Source organism: Rhinatrema bivittatum, chromosome 4 (genome assembly GCF_901001135.1).
Source record: "Rhinatrema bivittatum chromosome 4, aRhiBiv1.1, whole genome shotgun sequence".
Lineage (NCBI taxonomy): Eukaryota > Metazoa > Chordata > Amphibia > Gymnophiona > Rhinatrematidae > Rhinatrema > Rhinatrema bivittatum.
Window position 1 is genome coordinate 111,736,427 of NC_042618.1, and position 21,396 is coordinate 111,757,822.

At 49.6% G+C, this 21,396-nt stretch overlaps 1 protein-coding gene across 1 annotated transcript in view; it reads left to right on the forward strand.

Moving 5' to 3' along the window:
- UBR1 (ubiquitin protein ligase E3 component n-recognin 1) overlaps window positions 1-21,396 on the forward strand; it is a 596,438-nt gene that overhangs the window by 112,938 nt on the left and 462,104 nt on the right. The window contains 1 exon segment of the mRNA XM_029598685.1: window positions 73-180. Coding sequence (XP_029454545.1) covers window positions 73-180 — 108 coding nt within the window.

Below are 21,396 nucleotides of genomic sequence, written 5' to 3' on the forward strand. Positions count from 1 at the left end.
ATGAAAAAAGCAAAAAATTGAAATGTATGAATCAGTGAATTATATTTTAATTGTAAGTTATATCTTCCATAGGTGATTTCCGCCAGATCTTCTGCCAAGCTTGCCTCAAGCAAGAGACTGGTTCTGATGAGCCTTGTCCCATCAGCAGGTTAATACTTTGGGATGCAAAGCTTTATAAAGGTGAGCATATATGATCTTACAACAGGGGTTGGCAACCTATGGCACGAGAGTGAGAAAAACAGCTGGGTTTCCCTGGTTCAGATGCTATGTCAGAGGTTGAAGGATGTACATGATAGAAGGATTGAGGCTATTCTTAAGCAAGCCTTTGAGGCAGCGGCGATTGAATTTACAGATTGCCTCTTGTTGCATCCTAGTGGCGAGATCTTGTTTGCTTCTCTCTCAGGAGGTTGAGTCTGGAGGGAATTCCAGAACGGTTATGGAACCTGCTGCTGCCCTTTTAGCAGACGCAGGCCGTGATTTGGTTTGGACCTCAGCCAGAGGAGTGGCTTCAGTGATAGCGGCCAACTGTCAACTCTGGTTGCAAAATTGGTCAGCTGATACAGCTTCCAATGCCAGTCTTATTTATTTATTAGCTACCAAGAAGCCCTTTAAAGGCTCACTTTTCTTTGGGAGTGAGTTGGAGAAACAGGCCAGTAAGTGGGGCAAGTCTCCGGTGCCTCAGTTGCTGGAGGATAAGAAACACTTACAGCGCTCCTTTAGTATTAGGGATCATTTCCAGCATTCCAGGTGTTTTTGTCCCTACAGAGAGGGATGACCTTTCAGCAAACTCGGCCTTTCCCTGTACGTACCCGGATCAGTCCCGACTGTGGGTTGAGCCTACTTTCCAGCAGGTGGAGACAGACTAAAACTGAAAGGATATCCTATATGAGGACAGAGCCTATCCTGTAACCCTTCTGTATTTGTCTGTCTCCAGCAGGTGCAGCACGTCTCTCTTCGGTCTCCTAATCTAGGCTAGTCAGCCTTCTTTCTCTTCCTTCCTTCTGGGATCAAGCAAGTACTTATTCCTTAGGGATTTTGTAGTTGTTTTCTTCCTGTTAAAATAAAGTTAAAAGGTTAGTCAGGAAGTTGTGGATTTTTTCTTCAGGAGACGGTTCTGTCTCTTGGCTCTTGCCGGACTCAGGGGGGCTTTGCCCCTTGTGCAGTGCATAGCCTGTGTCTGTTACCGCTTCCAGATGTGGGGACAGAGTCTGTCCAGGGCTCGTCTTCCCCCCCCCCCCCCCACCCTGGCTGCTGAAGGGTCTTAATGTTTCGCTGCTGTGCTCAGTCCATTTACAAAAAAAAAACAAAAAAAAAACCAGTGACACAGAAACAGGTTTAAGTTTAAAAGTGCTCCCAGTGCTTTTAATACTTACCTACAGCAGCAGACCAATATTCTGTGTCTTTGTCCCCCACCTGGGCTTGAACTGGCAGCCAGACAGGCAGGAGTCAGCAAGTTTCCCCCCTGCTTCACTCCGGGCCTCCAGGCTGTCAATCAAACTTTTCTCTGCAGCCTTTTTTTCTTCAGAGCGACCCTCTCTTTGCCGCAGCAGGCAGCCTGCCTCTTCTCCCCCAGCCCCTTAAGAACATAAGAAAATGCCATACTGGGTCAGACCAAGGGTCCATCAAGCCCAGCATCCTGTTTCCAACAGTGGCCAATCCAGGTCATAAGAACCTGGCAAGTACCCAAAAACTAAGTCTATTCCATGTTACTGTTGCTAATGGCAGTGGCTATTCTCTAAGTCAGAGCTTTCCAAACTTTTCATGTTGGTGACACACTTTTTAGACAAACATAATTTCACGACACGGTAATTCAGTCTACTAGTAAACCAGAGGTTAAAGGTTAAACGAACGAAACATATTTCGACAATTTATGTATGTTTCCTTAAATATATACATAAATAAAATGTTTCACGACACAACCTATCTCATGAAAACCTTAAATTTATATTAAAAATATATATTCCAAGATTCATGTTATTGTTATAATTTACGAGAAACAATAATAAAACAAATTGTCTGTCCCCCACACCCTCATCTCTCTCCTCCCCCCAGCACATGTCTGGCCCCCACACACTCATATCTCTCCCCCTCAAGCACATGTCTGGCCCCCACACTCATGTACCTCGTCTTTTTGATTGTTGCCAGTTAAGTGCTTCACTCCCTTCCATGATCACCAGACACTGCTGCTTGCAGTCAGTACTCCTCATGGCCAGGCCTCATCGGCAGCAGCAGCCAATGCAAGGATGGCTGGGCTCGTTCCACCCACCAAGCCCCCCCAAAAAACGCGATTGACAGCAAAAATCTCCCAATAATAAGCAACCCATAAACTGAAAAAAAAAGTTGAATCTCTAGGAAAAAAAAAAGCCCAAACTCGCATCAGAGTTGACCGGGCTTGCGCGACACACCTGCACACTGCAGGCGACACACTAACGTGTCCCGACACACAGTTTGGAAAGCTCTGCTCTAAGTGAACTTAATAGCAGGTAATGGACTTCTCCTCCAAGAACTTATCCAATCCTTTTTTAAACACAGCTATACTAACTGCACTGACCACATCCCCTGGTAACAAATTCCAGAGTTTAATTGTGCGTTGAGTAAAAAAGAACTTTTTCCGATTAGTTTTAAATGTGCCCCATGCTAACTTCATGGAGTGCCCCCTAGTCTTTCTACTATCCGAAAGAGTAAATAACCGATTCACATCTACCCATTCTAGACCTCTCATGATTTTAAACATCTCTATCATATCCCCCCTCAGTCGTCTCTTCTCCAAGCTGAAAAGTCCTAACCTCTTTAGTCTTTCCTCGTAGGGAAGCTGTTCCCTACGAGGCCCCCCTCCCCCTTCATGTTTTTTTTGCGAGGGGGCCCTCTCCCCTGCCTCCCTGCCGGGTGGGGTAGGTCCCTCCTTGGCAGGGCTGGCAAATTTAGCCCGGGGATCGACTCCCCAGAGCTTGGCCAGGCCGTTCCCGGGTTGGGAAAGCCCGGGAACGGTGGCCATTTTGGATTTTTTGTCGGCTCAGTTTTCGGAGCTCTCTGGGGCTGGGGGGCCAATTTTATTTTTGCAGCTAACCCCCGATTTCAGCCCCCTGGCCCCCCAGGATGGATTTTCTGTCACCCTCTCCCTCCCCCTCCCCCACCCGGGACTTCCATGGCTTGTTTTGTATCTAATTTTGTCGTCCTCCTGCGTAGATTTTATTTAGCTAGCCTGCAGGAGGAGGAGGAAGGTTCCCCCCTTGCCCCCCCCCCCCCCCCCGGCAAAAAACAAAACAAAACTTTTTTTTACCCGCTCCGCGCCGTTGACGGTTAGACTGGCTGCGGAGCCCCCGGGGTTCCTTGGGGCGCCGGTGGTCCCAAGGGTGCCCCTCCCCCGAACTCCCGGTGGATCCGGTACACCCGGATCCTGCCGCATATCCTGATGCGGAGGATACCCTTCCACCCCTGGAGGGGGACAACCCCAGGGTCTTTGGACTCCCTTATGGCCTCTTTGCCCAAGGGTATGGACCCTGTCCTGGCGGGAATCAGGGATCCGGCAATCGCCTTCACCCCTCATCACACGCACAAGTTGTAGCACCTGCGGGAATGGAACGCTCCTGAGACGGGACTCTGGGCGGGCCGTGCACTAGACAAGCTCCCCCTCCCGGAGGTATGCTTAGATTTAAAAAAAAAAAAAAAAAAAAAAAAAAGAAAAAACAAAAGACAATAATCCCTCCGTGGACTACTTATGCGATCACGATACAGGAGGGTTTCCCGGCTTTTAAAGCCGCCCAGGTCCGCATGCTCAAGGCTCATGTGATGCGCATTTTTGATGTCCTGGCGCTTGGGGGTGCGTGCGCCTATTTGCAGCAGTCTCATGCTGCGGGCAGGTCTCAGGTCGGTTCAAAGTTGCTCTGCACCCGGGACCCACCGTAGGCAGAGGCTGCGCATACGACCTTCTCCACGTCCAGGCAAAAGCGATGGCTTCGGCGAGGTCCGCCAAACGGCTCCTCTGGCTGCGCCATTGGTCGGCCGATCCGTCCTCCAAAGCCCGGTTGGGCATGTTGCTGTTCAAAGGTAAGCTGCTTCTTGGCAAGGACCTTGAGAAACTCTGGATTCCTTGGGGGAAAATAAAGTCCAAAAGCTTCCGGAGGACCATCCGAAACCATCCCGTTCCTTTACACCTTCTCGTCCACGTTATCTGGGCCAGAGATGGTATACCCCACGCGGGCAGGGTGACTTCTCAGGGGGTTTTTCCGTCTTGCTCGCAGCCTTGGTCGCAGCCTTCCCATGGGTGCCATCCCTTTCGTGAGGGCCAGCCCACGCGCTCCATCCTTACGCCTGCCACACAATGAAGTACACTTGACTCATTCCTCTGTCCCCTTCCTAGGCGGTCGATTCTCCCTATTTTTCATGGCATGGGTCAAATTCATGTCGGACCAGTGGGTCCTCGACGTCCTCAGAGACTGGTACGCCTTCGCTTTGCTCGAGATTCTCGAGATCCTTTTTCTATTTCCCTGTGCGGTCGGTCCCAGCGGCAAGCGGGGTGGAGCAAACCCCCGCCTGGCCCCTGTGTCTGGGCGTGGTGGTCCCGGTTCCAGACAGCAAACTTGCCGCAGGCCAGTATTCTATTTACTTTGTCGTTCCCTAACAGGAAGGGTCTTCGTCTGATCTTCGTCGATCTGATCTAAGCTCAATTCATGACATCAAAGCATTCAAAAAAGAACTAAAGACATGGTTATTCAGTCAAACTTTTAGAGATGGCGTGGGATAAGAAATCCACCCCCTTTCGAACCATTACACATTGACGCTCCCATTCCTTCGACGATCCCCTTCTATTAAACACTTTCTCCCCTCCCCTCCCCCCCCACCCGCTTCTTTCCCTCTCACCTCCCCTTTCATCGCCCTCGTCCCTCATACAACCTTATCAAGTCTTTACCTGAAATCACCTAACATACCCCGAGCTACTACCCAGACCCATTTCATACATTAACCCTCCCCTGCTCAGATTGCTATTTGTTCCACATAATAGCTAATGAATATCATATATTATATCTTCGTATAGATTATCTCCTGTATATAATTTTCTCATTTAATATGTTAAATAAGGTTCTACTCTTTGATGGTTAAATATAGTTATAAGATATTTGTATGTATTACGTTGTTATCCTGTAAACCGGAGTGAAGGCAAAACGCTATACTTCGGTATATAAAAACCCCCAAATAAATAAATAAATAAATCTTAGACCTCACAAGAGTCAACCGGGTTCTCAAGATCCCGCTTTCCGCATGAAAACTCTGCGAGTGGTCCTCGTGCCGTTTCGCCCCGGAGAGTTCCTTGCCTCACTTGCTTTGACAGAGGCGTATTTCCATATTCCGATTCATCGCGGCTACCGTAGTCTCTTCGTGTTCACATCCTCCACCGGGACTTCCAGTTCAGGGCGCTTCCCTTTGGTCTCGCGACGGCACCTTGCGCCTTCACCAAAGTCATAGTGGTGGTGGCAGCAGCTCTCCGCTGGAAAGGGATCCTTGTTCACCCCTACCTGGACGTCTGGCTTGTCGGGGCCAAGGTGGAGGCTCTTGCCGGCAGGCGGTGGATCGCGTGTTAGCTCTCCTCGCATCTCTCGGGTGCATACTGAATTTCTCCAAGAGCTACCTTCAGCCCTCCCAGGAGTTAGGGTTCCTGGGAGCTCACTTCGACAACCAGGTGGGCAAGGTCTTCTTGCCTCGCATGCGGGCTCTCGAGTTGATCGGCCGGTTTCAGAGTCGGATCTTGCTGCCTTCTCCGACGGCCTGTGTCTACCTGCAGGTCTCGGGCCCCTTGGCTTCTGCCATCGACCTTGTCCCTTGGGCATTTGCTCATATGCGACCGTTCCAGAAAGCTTTGCTGTCCTGTTGGCAGACAGTGTCGGAACAGTTTCACACAGTTCTCCCGTTTTTTGGGCCTTACCGTCGCCGACTTGCAGTGGTGGCTTTTCCTTCCTCATTTGCTACAGGGAAAGCCTCTCCAAGTCCCTCAGTGGACGATAGTAACCATGGACGCCAGTCTCTCGGGCTGGGGTGCGGTCTGCCTCTCCCAGTACGCCCAGGGGATCTGACCGGCAGCTTAGTCTCACTGGCACATCATTCGGTTGGAGGCTCGGGCGATGTTCTTAGCTCTTCTGGAGTTTCTCCCCCTCATCTGCGGCAAGGCGATAATGGTCTTGTCCAACAGCTCCTCCACTGTGGCTTATCAATCGCCAAGGAGGCGCCCGCAGTCCGCTGATGGTCCTGGAAACCAGCTGTCTCTTCGCCTGGGCAGAGCGACATCTACAGTGCCCGGCGGCCTCCCACATTGTGGGCAAGGGGAATGTTCAGGCCGATTTTCTCAGTCGTCAGTCGCTCAATCCCAGGGAGTGGGAACTCTGACGTAGCCATGAATCTCATCGTCGACAGGTGGTCCCCCACCACCTGGGCCTCATGGTGACCCTTTGCAATGCTGAGGCAAATTAGTTCTTCCGCCGCTGGAGGGAACACGGCTCGGAGGGCGTAGATGCTTTGGCTCTCCCTTGGCCGGCGGACGTCCTTCTGGATGTGTCGTCGTCCCCCCCCCCCCCCCCCCCCCCCCCCCCCCCCGTGGCCCCTGGTCGGGAAAGTTCTCAGAAGAATGGAACTCCACTGGGGTCCCGTGGTTCTGGTAGCACCAGAGTGGCCGCGCAGGCCGTGGTTTGTGGATTTTCTCAACCTAGCGCTGGACGGACCTCTGCGGCTACGCCATCTTCCTCTGCTCATTCGTCAAGGACCTGTATTTTTCGACCAGGCCGATCGCTCCTGTCTAGCGGCCTGGTTTTTGAAAGACGACGCCTAAGGCGCAAGGGCTATTAGGAGGAGGTCATCTCCACCTTGCTGCGGGCCCGGAAACAGTCGACTTCCCTGGCGTACACGCATATCTGGAACGTGTTTGAAGCTGTTTGTGCGGAGTCGGATATCTCAGCTCTCTCTGCCCCGATCTAGTTAGTCCTCTCTTTCCCAAGGAGATCTTCTCCCCTCTCGGCTCTCTCCTGGGTTGGGTAGAATGTCATCACTGAGCGGGCCACCCGGATGTGATTGGTGCTTGAAGGGCGTCAAGCATCTACGTCCACCTTCTCGGCTGCTTGACCGTAGGGGAGTTTTAACCTGATCCTTCGGGCCCTCTGTGCGGCTCTGTTCGAACCTCTCCGTCGCACTACCTTGCAAGCTCTTACGCTTAAGACTGTCTTTCTGGTCTCTATCTCTTCTGCTAGTCTGATCTCGGTGATCCAAGCGCTGTCCTGTTAGGAACCTTTTGTTTTGCGATTTTCCGATTCCGGGGTATCCCTCGTGACGGGCCCTTCCTTCTTAGTGAAGGTTCTTCTAACCTCCATGTCAACCTGTCGGCAGAACTCCCTGCATTTTCCCCTGCGACTGGGGACGATTTTCATAAATTTGATACCATACGAGTTCTACTTCGCTATTTCCAGGTTACCCATGGCTTTCGGGTTTCGGTTCATCTTTTGTCCTCTGGAGTGGACCCATTCGGGGTAAGCCGGCTTCCAAGACCACTATCGCACAGTGGTTGAAGGAAGCGATCTCCTCGGCCTATCTTTGTCGAGGTCGGGCGGTTCCCGAGGGCCTAACGGCTCATTCACTGCGTTCTCAAGCTACTTCCTGGGCGGACAGTCAATCGGTCTCTCCGCAGGAGATTTTCAGTACCACCATTTGGATGTCCTTGCATACTTTTGCTCGACACTACCGCCTGGAGGTGCAAACTCTGCTTCTTGGTTCTTTTGGGCTACACCCCACCCATCCCACCCGGTTTAGGGAAGCTTTGGTACATCCCACAGTCTGGACTGATCCGGATATGTACAGGGAAAGGAAAATTAGTTCTTACCTGTTAATTTTCGTTCCTGTAGTACCACGGATTAGGATAAACACGGATCAGGATAAACACAAAAATAGATGCCTTGATCTTTTTCAATTGTTTATTAAAACAGAGACGTATTCACAATTTGTGAAAGATCAAGGCATCTATTTTTGTGTTTATCCTGACGGCTATCATAGATCGCCTACCTCTTTGCTTTCTTGTACCACGGATCAGTCCAGACGCCCTTCCCTGTTTGTCTTTTTTTCTGTCCTCTCGAAGCTTGTTTCTCTTGCAGGTTTGTAGATTTCCACACATCTTTTTTTTGTGCATGAATACTGAGCAAATACACCGGAAGCCTTGGTTGCCCAGCACCAAGTATATGCAAGAGCGGTTAGTCATACCATATCTATTACATTGTTCTACATCTGCTCCATTGAGCTTTCTGTTTGTGCTGTATGAAGATCCAAAGAAGGGAAGCAGGGCTTCCAAAGACACTATTGCGAGGTGGTTAAAAGAGGCAATTATTTCAACTTACATTTGTAATGGCTGGAAGATTTCTGAGGGCGTGTGGGCGCATTCTGTGAGGGTTGAGTGTCAGCTTGTCACCTCTGGACATCAGTAGGGCAGTGACATGGTCTTTGCTGCACACTTTGTCCCTGTATTATCGTTTGGATGTTCCCTCGCCAGGAGAACAGAGTTCTGGAAATAGTGTGTGGAGAGCAGGTCTTTTGGGTTCCCGCCCAGTATAGGGGTAATTTGGTACATCCCACTTGTCTGGGCTGATCTGGGGTATGAACAGGAAAGGAAGATTGGTTCTTACCTGCCAATTTTTGTTCTTTAAATACCTCAGTTCGGTCCAGAGACCCACCCGAGAGTTGCAAAAGACCGGGTGGATTACAGGCTATTAGTCTTGATAAGCTTTTCAGTGTATATATTTTAAGATCCTGTAGGAGGCCAGTATTGATTGGTTCCTTTGGGTTTGATGTGGGGATCCAACTCAAGGGGACTCCAACCCTTTATTAACTTTTTCCCTGGGAAGACAGGGGGTAGTTGATGATTTCACTCTAGTTTTGGCTTGGGTACAGGTCAATACTGAGGGACTGCTGGTAGCACTCTTGGTAATGTAGCGGTGCCTCAAAGTTTTTGTTCTCTGCCGCCATTTGCTGGTAGGGATGCAAAACCCACGTGTCTGGACTGATCTGTTGCACTTCAGGAATGAAAATTAGCAGGTAAGAACCAATTTTCCTTTCCCATGTATGGAGAGCAGTTTGTTCTCAGAGGACAAGCATCAGTGACATTATCCAATGGAGCCAGTCACAGAACTCTGATTTCAAAGAATCTAGAGCTTTGAATACTGAGCTTGTGTAACTGTAGTTATTTACCTGTCCCCTAGGCAGAGCCCCTCAGTCTTTTTCCATGGAGCCATGTGGTTGCAGTATTCAGCTTTACTCTTTCCTCACAGCTGCTCCTGTGTGTTTGTTTTTTTTTTTTTTGGATCCATAACTGTTTTTTTCTAACAGCCTTTTTCATATCCTCACCTTGCAGCGTTTCTCGTTTTTCCTTTCTTCTTTTATTTACGACTTTGCTGGCCGCATGGCGGGCCTTATGCTGTGCAGCCTGGCAGAGTCTACTTTCTTTTCTTAATAAATAATGCTGCAATTGCAGCTTATTTTCTGTGTCCTCTCTTTAATTTGTTTGTGCCTTTATCAGGTGCTGATTTGACTGGCAGTATGCAGTCCATGTGTGGACCTTGTAGGCCTCTGGGCCTGAGGACTTGCCAGAGTTCTTGCCCAGGCAGGAGTTCCATTTAATGTCATCTGACTGCTGGGCATCAATGGAAGTCTAGGCAGTGAAGGAATCGAGGACCGTATTGTTCCTGTGAAGAGGAGAGCTCATCCTCCCCACCCTCCAAGTAAACAGTCTCCAAGGGCCTGTGGTGCTCTGAACAACATAGACTCCCCTCTTGCTTGTCAGCTCTGGTAATGCTGTCTCCTTAAGAGAGAGGGTGAGCATGAGCCAGGGTCATCAGCATTGTTGCTGCTCCATCAGTGCCTTGCCTGAGATCAGTTGTCCATGCACATCTGGGTCAGAGCACCAGTGATCTGATGTATCAGCGTCAGGGATGCATCGGGTGCCATGGATGCTACCAAGCACTGTGACTGCTCTTGATGCAATAGAGACTGCCCTCAAGGCAGGGGCCATGGATGGCAGGCATTGGTTGCTGCCATGGAAGTCATCAAGCCATGGAGCGCCATGGATGCAATCAAGTGCCTTGGGCTATCTGGTGCTATAGATGCCCTCGGTCCCATCAAGGGCCATGGTCACTATCAAGCACCACAGCCATTGAGCATCAGGAATGGGCATTCTAGGTGTATCATGGGTGGCGGTGTGTGCCAAAGGCAGCATTGAGCGCGGGCGGCACCTTTGATGTTGAGTGCTATAGGCACTAATGAGAGCTATTGAAGTGTCCAGATGGGCACCATTGGTGCCATTGAATACCGTGGGTACCATGTAGCGCCATTGAAGTCATAGACCTGATGCCATCAAGCACTGAATGCTGACGCTGTCAAATGCCATGGGCAACATCAAGGATATTTGTGCCATTGTTCGCTTTGGGTGCCATCAATGTCGCAATACACCTTTGACACTATTGTACGTTATAGACACCTTAGAGCACCATGGGTGCCGTCGACTGTCAAAGATGCTGTCGAGGCCATTGACAGACATCAATGCTTGTGGGCGCCATGGACATCAAGACATCCTTCACTCTTTTTGAGCATTGCAGGTGCTGTTGAAAGCGTTGATGTTGCCGGACCTTCAATGGCTTCGGGCTACCATGGGCACCTTCAGGCAAAATGGGCGCAATCAGTGATGCTGGACCATTGATGCCTTCTGGTGGGGTCATCGATGTCTTCAGCTACCGTGGGAGCCATTTAGCTCTTTTAGAACATAAGAACATACCATACAGGGTCAGACCAAGGGTCCATCAAGCTCAGCATCCTGTTTCCAACAGTGGTCAATCCAGGTTAAAGTACCTGGCAAGTACCCAAAAACTAAGTATATCCCATGCTACTGATGCTAGTAATAGCAGTGGCTATTTTCTAAGTCAGCTTGATTAATAGCAGGTAATGGACTTCTCCTCCAAGAACTTATACAAACCTTTTTTAAACCCAGCTACACTAACTGCACTAACCACATCCCCTGACAACAAATTCCAGAGTTTAATTGTGCGTTGAGTGAAAAAGAACTTTCTCCGATTAGTTTTAAATGTGCTACATAATAACTTCATGGACTGCCCCCTAGTCCTTCTACTATCCGAAAGATTAAATAACCGATTCACATTTATCCATTCTAGACCTCTCATGATTTTAAACACCTCTATCATATCCCCCCTCAGCTATCTCTGTTATGTTTTGTAGGTTTTGGGTGGACCATTGAACACTGTGGTAGCTGACCACGCCCACAGGGGAAAGTCCTGTGAGAGGCCATAGGTCAGGCTCAGCTCCGGACACACAAACACAGATTATATCTTTTATTAGACAATTTATGAAGCTACCAGAGGTGGCGGTAGTGAGTACAAGATGGAGCCCGGATAGACTAGTATTCCTCAGGGCGCTGGAACAGCGGCTTCTTCCTACAGCAGTGCTGTAGGAAGAATAACTGAGAAAATGAGTACACTAAGATATTCACAGTCCCCAGTATGGAGAAGCCTCGCGATAGGGAGAGTTGGCCCTCGAGGAGTGAGTACCAGATCCCTGGGCATAGAGACTTGTTGGCAAGTACTCAAGCAGCAGTTCTTCTTGGAAGGTGGCACTGGTACTGGAACGGAGGCAGGCCCTCAAGGAGTGAGTATCTGGTTCCAGGGAAACAGCTCTGAGGAGTAGATGGTAGTAGTACTCACAGATGGTGTCTGTAGCGAATTCTTCCAAGTAGAAGAGGAGATGGACAAAGGCAGCGAGTCAGGGAACATGGGCCCTCGAGGAGCGAGTACCGGTTCCTGATAGCGACCTGAAAAAAGCAGAGAGGCCCCCCCGAGGAGCGGGTACCTCATTAACAGCAAAGAGTCCAAATAGAAGTTGGAGGCAGAGTAGCAGGGTACGGAGAGCGAATCCCATCCATAGGAATTACCTTTGCTAACTCAAAGGCTAGCAATAAACAACAGGCTTAAACATTCGGGTAGCGTGATGTCATCACAGGGGGATGCCCCTGAGGTTTGCGCCATAGAGGAAATAAGAATGAGGGCTGCGCGGCACGTGCGCCCTAAGGTACTTGAGGAGCATGGCAGGAGGCAGCGCCCAAGCCGGTCCGGGGATGCCAGAGAGGATGGCAGGCAGACGCAGCGGCAGCCAGACATCCATAGGGAGCAGGAGGAGTCGCAGAAAAAGAAAGGTAGGCGGAGTGAAGACGTCGGGTCGCGACGTTTGCAACACTCTTCTCCAAGCTGAACAGCCCTAACCTCTTTAGTCTTACCTCATAGGGGAGCTGTTCCATCCCCTTTATCATTTTGGTCGCCTTTCTCTGTACCTTCTCCATCATAACTATATCTTTTTTTTGAGATGCGACGACCAGAATTGTACACAGTATTCAAGGTGTGTGGTCTCATTGTGGAGCGATACAGAGGCATTATGACATTTTCCATTTTATTCACCATTCCCTTCCTAATAATTCCTAACATTCTGTTTGAAATTGTCAGCTCAGTGTGCTGCGGCAATAAAAAAAAAACCCAATGTATTAACCACTATGACGCCTAGATCTTTCCTGGGTAGTAGCTCTTAATATGGAACCTTACATCGTGTAACTATAGCATGTGTTATTTTACCCAATATGTATCACCTTGCACTTATCCACATTAAATTTCATCTGCCATTTGGATGCCCAATTTTCCAGTCTCACAAGGTCCTCCTGCAATTTATCACAATCTGCTTGTGATGTAACTTCTCTGAATAATTTTGTATCATCTGTAACTTTGATTACTTCACTTGTCGTATTCCTTTCCAGATCATTTATAAATATATTGAAAAGCATGGGTCTGAGTACAGAACCCTGAGGCACTCCACTCCTCACCGCCCTCCACTGAGAAAATTCTTTCTATATGTTTTGTGATTTTGATCTTTAGAACACTTTCCACTATTTTTCTTGGCACTGAAATCAGGCTAACTGGTTTGTAGTTTCCTGGCTCATCTCTGGAGCCCTTTTTAAATATTGGGGTTACATTAGCCACCCTCCAGTCTTCAGAAGCAATAGATGATTTTAAGGATAGGTTACAAATTTTTACTAATAGATCTGAAATTTCATTTTTGAGTTCCTTCAGAACCCTGCTAAACTTTCAAAAGGGAAACGTTGAGAAAATGAGAAAAATAGAAAAAAACTGAAAGGAGCAGCTACAAAGGTAAAATGTGTGCATCCGGTCCAGGTGATTTACTATTCTTCAGTTTGTCAATCAAGTCTACCACATCTTCTAGATTTACCATGATTTGGTTTAGTCCATCTGAATCATTACCCATGAAAACCTTCTCGGAAATGGGTATCTCCTCAACATCCTTTTCAGTAAACACCAAAGCAAAGAAATTGTTTATTCTTTCCGCAATGGTGTTATCTTCTCTAAGTACCCCTTTAACCCCTCGATCATCTAATGATCCAACTGACTCCCTCACAGGCTTTCTGCTTCGGATGTATTTTAAAACGTTTTTACTGTGAGTTTTTGTCTCTACAGCCAACTTCTCATTTAGCCCGTCTTATCAATGTCTTACATTTAACTTGCCAGTGCTTATGCTTTATCCTATTTTCTTCTGTTGGATCCTTCTTCCAATTTTTGAATGAAGATCTTTTGGCTAAAATAGCCTCTTTCTTCTCATCGTTTAACCATGCCAGTAATCATTTTGCCTTCCTTCCACCTTTCATAATGTGTGGAATAAATCTGGACTGTGCTTCTAGGATGACATTTTTTAACAGTGTCCACGCCACTTGCACACTTTTTACCTTTGTAGCTGCTCCTTTCATTTTTTTTTCTTATTATTTTTCTCATTTTATCAAAGTTTCCTTTTTGAAAGTTTAGTACTAGAGCTGTGAATTTGCTTACTGTCCCCCTTCCAGTCATTAATTCAAATTTGATCATATTATGATCACTGTTGCCAAGCGGCCCCACCACCATTACCTCTCTCACCAAATCCTGTGCTCCACTACGAATTAGATCTAAAATTGCGCCCCCTCTTGTCTGTTCCTGAACCAATTGCTCCATAAAACTGTCATCTATTCTATCCAGGAAATTTATCTCTCTAGCATGTCCTGATGTTACATTTACCCAGTAAATATTGGGGTAATTGAAATCTCCCATTATTACTGCACTACCAGTTTGGTTAGCTTCCCTAATTTCTCTTAGCATTTCACTGTCCGTCTCACCATCTTGGCCAGGTGGACAATAGTATAGTCCTATCACTATACTCTTCCCCAACACACAAGGGATTTCTACCCATAAAGATTTGATTGTGCATTTAGTCTCATGCAGGATCTTTATCCTGTTGGACTCTATGCCATCTCGGACATAAAGCACCAACCCGCCTCCTAGATGCTCGTGTCTGTCATTGCGATATAATTTGTACCCTGGTATAGCAGTGTCCCATTGCTTATCCTCCTTCCACCATGTCTCTGAGATGCCAATTAAGTCTGTCATTCACTGCTATACATTTTAATTCTCCCATCTTACTTGTTAGACTTTTGGCATTAGCATCCAAACATTTCAAAGTGTGTGTTTTGTTTGTATTTTCATTCTGCTTTTTAAATGATGCAGATAAATTGGAATCTTTTAGCTCGGGTGAGTTTTTAATTACAGACACTTGGGCTACTTTTCTTATTATTGGAACCTCACTTTTGGGATGACCTAATTCTAATGCATCTTTAGTATCCTTTGAAGATACCTCCCTCCAAACCTTGCGCTGCTGAGCAACTGTCTGCTTTCCCCTTTGTTCTAGTTTAAAATCTGCTTTATCTCCTTTTGAAAGGTTAGAGCCAGCAGCCTGGTTCCACCCTGGTTAAGGGTGGAGCCCATCTTTTCAGAAAAGGTTCCCCAGTTCCTTACAAAACTGCATTCCTCTTCCTTGCACCATCGTTTAATCCACACATTGAAACTCTGGAGCTCTGCCTGCCTCTGGGGACCTGAACTTGGAACAGGGAGCATTTCAGAGAATGCTACCCTGGAGGTTCTGGATTTAAGCTTTCTACCTAAGAGCCTAAATTTGGCTTCCAGAACCTCCCTCCCACATTTTCCTATGTCGTTGGTGCCCACATGAACTATGACAGCCGGCTGCTCCCCAGCACTGTCTGAAATCCTAACTAGGTGATGCGTGAGGTCCACCACATTTGCACCAAGTAGGAATGTTACCAGCAATCCTCACGCCCACCAGCCCACCCGGCTGTCTACATTCCTAATCAAATCACCAACTATAACGGCCGACCTAACCCTTCCCTCCTGGGCAGTAGCCCTGGGAGATACATCCTCAGTGTGAGAGGACAATGCACCACCTGGAGAGCAGGTCCTTGCTACAGGATCCTTTCCTGTTGCACCAGGTTGATGCTCTCTGATCATGAGACCTTCTTCCTCCAAGGCAGCACCAGGGCTGCCAGTCTGAAGTTGGGACTTGGCTACTATGTCCCTAAAGGTCTCATCTATATACCTCTCTGTCTGCCTCAGCTCCTCCAGGTCTGCCACTCTAGCCTTCAGAGATCGGACTCGTTCTTTGAGACACAGGAGCTCTTTGCATTAGATGCACACGTACAACTTGTCACCGGCGGGTAAAAAGTCATACATCTGACCCTTGGTCTGACCCAGTATGGCATTTTCTTATGTTCTTATGACGTCAGCCCCTAGTACATATACCCTTGCAGGAAGTGCAGCTCTTCAGTACTTTCCGTCTCCATAGCAGTTAGGAACTATCTGCACGCTTTCACAGCTTTAGAACAAATTCAATGGAGAAAATCCAAATTAGGAAGAAAACCTACCTCTGAAGATGAGCCCCGCTCTCTTGCGGTGATACCCTTGGGTCCCTCCCCCAGTTGAGAATTCCCGAGGTGATTTCCGTGGTCCCTCGGAGGTGAGCCTTGGTCTGGTGGCCGAATCGAGGCGAGGACCTAGCCCCCGATCTTGGGCGTGGCTGAGAGGCAGCGTGTGCACCCTCGAGCGCGGCGGTGAAGGTATTTGCTCTCTCCCCCCGCAGCCGGAGACCACCCGGAACGAAACCGGGAAGCACCAAAGACAAGGTAAAGTAGAAATCTTTAGCATAGACTCCGGTCTCCGAGGTTCGAGGAGTCGCACAGGTCGCCGGCCGGGACCGTGCCGCCGGTTGATCTGCCCTAGCAGGGCCAGGCCCCGGTTAGTTCCAAGGGTCCTCCCACGCCATATTGCCATAATGCCCGCGTGGTCGCCGTCGCCATATTGGCCCTATTCGCCGCTCTGTCCGCCGTTTCGATCCGGGCGCACAAAATACATGTGCGCATAAAGTTACACGTACAAGGGCCATGTGCGCATAACATATACGCACATCGCGCGCCTATCGGACTGAGCGCATATCTGCAATTTGGGCGAACACCTACGTGCACATCTTAGACGCGCCGGAGCGCATAAGGGTTTACGCGCCTATAGCCATGGCACCACCAGAAATGGAGCTCAAGGCCTCTGCCTAGCATGCCATATCAGAGCCGCACAAAGTGAAGAGGCCCTGGGAGATCCAGTCCAGGTCCAGTCCCACCCAGGGCAGAGTACTAGTTCCTCAGTGAGTACCCTGGACCTAGCAAATTCCAGCGGGACAACCCCTCAGACAGGGACCTCTAGGGACTCAACGCCCCTTATTTTGGACTCAGCGTCTATCTCATGGGTGGAATTCTTCAAAGGGCTACACACCTTCGTCCACATGAGGACAGAGCCTCCGGCTAAACAGCCACAGCCTCCACCAGAAGACCTTTATCTCTCAGGCCACGCTAGGTCTAGACAAATGTTTCCACCGACCGGAAGCCCCACCTATGGAGGCACGGACAACTCTGAAGAGGAAGCAGAGCCCCTAGAAGAGGGGGAACTCCCCCCGGGGACAGAGCCTCACCGAACCGTGAGAAACTTCTTCACCAAGGACGACCTCCCAGACCTGGTCACCCACAGCCTGAAGGAGCTCGCTATCCCGGGCACAAGTGCTTCGGGGGAGCCTAAGACTAATTCCCTGCTAGAGGGACTCCATCAGACCTCTCGCCATTTCCCTCTCTTACAAGCCATTCAGCAGCTAATTGACCTGGAATGGAGTGTTCCAGAGTCCACATTCAAAGGGGGACGAGCTATGGCAGCCATGTACCCCCTGGACCCGGCGGCCAAAGACTTTCTGACATGCCCAAAAGTGGATGCCATGGTCTGCGCGGTCTCGAAGCGCACTACTATCCCAGTGGAGGGGGAGGAGCAGCGCTCAAAGATGTTCATGACCGGCGTCTGGAATCCATCCTTAAACAGTCCTTTGATGTCGCCGCTATGTCTCTACAAATAGCAGCCTGCTGCACCATAGTGACACGTGCCTGCCTATCTCAGACCAGGAGCAACACCCCTGGGGAGGCCATGGCACCAGCAGTATCATTCCTTGTGGACACTACCTCTGATCTGGTGTGCACAGCTGTCTCTGCCAGCTGTGGCTGCCAGGAGACAACTCTGGCTCCGAAGCTGGTTGGCCGACTCATCTTCCAAAACACATCTCACAAGGATGCCCTTCAAAGGATCCCTTCTATTAGGCAGCGAACTAGAGAAACTGGCCAACAAATGGGGCAAGTCCCCATTGCCACGCCTACCGGAGACAGGAATAAGAGAAACCAGCGACCCCTCCCCCGGGCCTCTAGGGGCAGAGATTCACAACGCATCAAGCGCCCCGCCCTACAGGCAGGAATCAGTCCTTTCGGAACAAGCACAACAAAAGGGGAACCAGCTCAGGTCCAGGCCCCAGCCGCACTCCACAAGGAGATTCAGCCGACCCATCCAAGGGAAGAAGCCATAGGGGGCAGACTAGATGGGTCGAGAGAACTTCGGACAAGTGGGTCCTAGCCATCATTCGAGAGGGGTACTACCTGGATTTTCTACGAACCCCTCCGGACACGTTCGTGGAATCCCCCTGCCCACGACCTCTCCAAGAGGGTGGCAGTGGAAGCTACACTGACCAGACTACTGGCCCTCAAGGCCATAACCCCAGTGGCTCCTCAAGAAATAAATACTGGGCATTATCCCATTTATTTTATCGTCCCCAAGAAAGAAGGGATATTCAGGCCCATCCTGGACTTCAAGTCGGTCAACCGCCACCTGAGGTCCCTGCTTCCGCATGGAAATACTACGCTCCGTAATAAGGGCGATACAACCGGGAGAGTTCCTCACATCCCTGGATCTTTCGGAGGCCTACCTTCACATCCCAATTCATCAGGAACATTAGCGCTTCCTACGCTTCAAAATCCTGGACCGTCACTACCAGTTCCGGGCACTACCCTTCGGGTTAGCCACAGCACCCCGGATGTTCACCAAGATCATAGTGATGATGGCGGCAACACTGAGGAAGGAAGGAATCCTCGTACACCCTTACCTAGACGATTGGCTGATCAGGGTGAAATCCCCAGAGGAAAGCCACCAAGCAACCAGCAGAGTCAAAACTCTACTGGAGAGCCTCGGAAGGGTGGTCTACACAAACAAAAGTTGTTTGCAGCCCACACAGTTGCTAGAATATCTAGGAGTCCGATTCGACACCAAAGAAGACAAGGGCAGCCTGACTCCCACAAGGAGATCAAAACTGAGGAACCGGTTACAATTCCTGCTGAGCGAACCTCGCCCCACAGCATGGGATTACCTACAAGTCCTCGGTCTGATGGCAGCCACACTGGAAGTAGTGCCAAGGCCGCGAGCTCACATGAGACCCCTATGGCGCTCACTTCTATCGCGATGGAATCCACTGTCTCAGAACTACGCCGTTTGTCTATAACTCCCGGGCAGGGTCTGGACTCAGTTACGGTGGTGGCTGCAGGGCAGCCACCTGAACCCAGGGGGCAAGGCTATCTTCACCAGCCTGGACCCTGCTCACCACAGACCCCAGCCTACGAGAATGGGGAGCACACTGCAAGGCGTTAACCGCCCAAGGGCAGTGGAACACAGAAGAGTCGGGATGGAACATCAACCGCCTAGAAGCGCGGGTGGTCAGACTAGCCTGCCTGCGATTCAAACACAGACTCCGAGACAAAGCGGTCAGAGTAATGTCAGACAACGCCACGACAGTGGCCTATATCAACCGTCAGGGGGGAACCAGAAGCCAACAGGTGTCTCTGGAAATTGACCCTCTAATGTCGTGGGCGGAAGTAAACTTCCAGGAGATCTCCACATCTCCACATCGTTGGGAAAGACAACATCACGGCAAACTACCTCAGCAGAGAAAGTCTAGACCCAGGAGAATGGAAGCTGTCACCCACAGCGTTCCAAATGATAGTGATCCGGTGGGGGACACCAGAAATGGACCTTCTGGCAAACCGGTCCAATGCCCAAGTACCCAGGTACCTCAGCCGCAGGCAGGAACCTCAGTCCCAGGGGATCGATCCCCTGGTACAGACCTGGCCACAGGGGACCCTATTATATGCCTTCCCGCCATGGCCCCTGTTGGGCGCAATCATCCACAAGATACAGCTACACAGGGGACTAGTACTTCTAGTGGCCCCGGACTGGCCAAGAATACCGTGGTACGCATACATGAGAAGACTACTAGCAGGGACCCCCCTGCCACTACCTCTAGACAGAGACCTGCGTCAACAAGGCCCGATCCTCCACGAGGAGCCAGCTCAATTCTCTCTTACGGCCTGGCCATTGAGAGGGCTTGCCTGAGAGAGAGCGGATACTCGGGGGCTGTAATCGACATCCTACTCCGAGCACGCAAGTTCTCCACATCTTTAACGTACATAAAGATTTGGAGAGTATTCGAAGTCTGGTGCGAAGACCACGACATCATACCACGCTCAATTAAAGTTCCCGTGATCCTGGAATTTCTGCAGAACGGGCTACAGAAGGGTCTGTCCCTCAGCTCCATCAAGGTACAGGTAGCCGCATTGTCATGCTACGGCTCCAAGAGCGAGGGCGACAGCATAGCTTCTCACCCGGACGTTTCACGCTTCTTGAAAGGAGGCAAACACATCCGCCCACCACTAAAGTGGCTGGTACCTCTTTGGAATCTCAACCTGGTCTTGGATTTCCTAGCAGGAGCCTCCTTCAGGCCCCTCCGAGGTCTGTCCCTTTGCCTGTTAACTTTAAAGACAGCATTCCTGCTGGCAGTTTGTTCAGCCCGCCGCATTTCGGAACTACAAGCACTGTCCTGCCGTGAGCCGTTCCTCAGGCTCACCTCAGGAACCATCCAGCTACACACGGTCCCTTCGTTCCTTCCCAAAGTGGTGTCACACTTCCATCTTAACCAAACTATCTCGCTACCATCGCCGGATGAGTTGAAGAATTCAGAAGAGGCTTGTAGCCTACGCCACCTCAACATCGGCAGACTCCTATCCAGATACCTGGAAATGTCGGAACCCGTATGAAAAAAGGACCACCTATTCGACCTTCACAGCGGGAAGAGACAAGGGGAAGTGGCCTCACAGGCAACCATAGCCCGCTGGATCAAGGAAGTCATCAAGGCCTACATAGAGGGAAGCAAGCCACCGCCTTTACAGGTCATGGCCCATTCTACTAGAGCCCAGGCAGTGTCCTGGGCAGAAACCAGATGCTGTCACCCACCGAGATTTGCAGGGTGGCGACATGGTCCTCCATACACACCTTCTCCAAATTCTACCGCCTGGATGTCCAGGCTCAGGAGGACACGGCATTTGCAAGAGCAGTACTAAGTGGGTCACGGGCAGCCTCCCACCCAGTTCGGGAGTAGCTTTTATACATCCCATTGGTCCTGAGTCCATCTGCTACATGCTAGGAAATGGAGAAATTACTTACCTGCTAATTTCGTTTTCCTTAGTGTAGACAGATGGACTCAGCATCCCACCCTTGGCTGCTGTTACTCATGGAATTTCGAATGATTCAAGGGTAAACCATGTTTTCATCCACCTAGGACACCCACCCTACCGGGTGTCGACGCTTTCTGGTTGAGTATACTAGCGATCTCCAGCTATAGCCAATTCAACCAGATCAAGTTAATCCAGTTAATCAGTTATAAAGTTTAACCAAGTTATAAAGTTATTCAAGTTAATCAAATTAGTCAGTCACACATATATCCACAATGCTTTTCGAGGAGAATACTGAAGAGCTGCACTTCCTGCAGGGGTATATGTACTAGGGGCTGACGTCAGATTGAAATCTGATCTGTCTCCAACTGCTATCAGGAGTACACTATACCCATTGGTCCTGAGTCCACCTGTCTACACTAAGGAAAACGAAATTATCAGGTAAGTAATTTCTCCAATCTTGGCACACCACTTAAAGGTTGTAGTACAATATGATCAAGCTTATTTGAAAAAGGTTCATGATTGTTTAATTGTATTTAGCTCACACCTTTTTTCATTGATGGCTCAAGGCATGTTACATT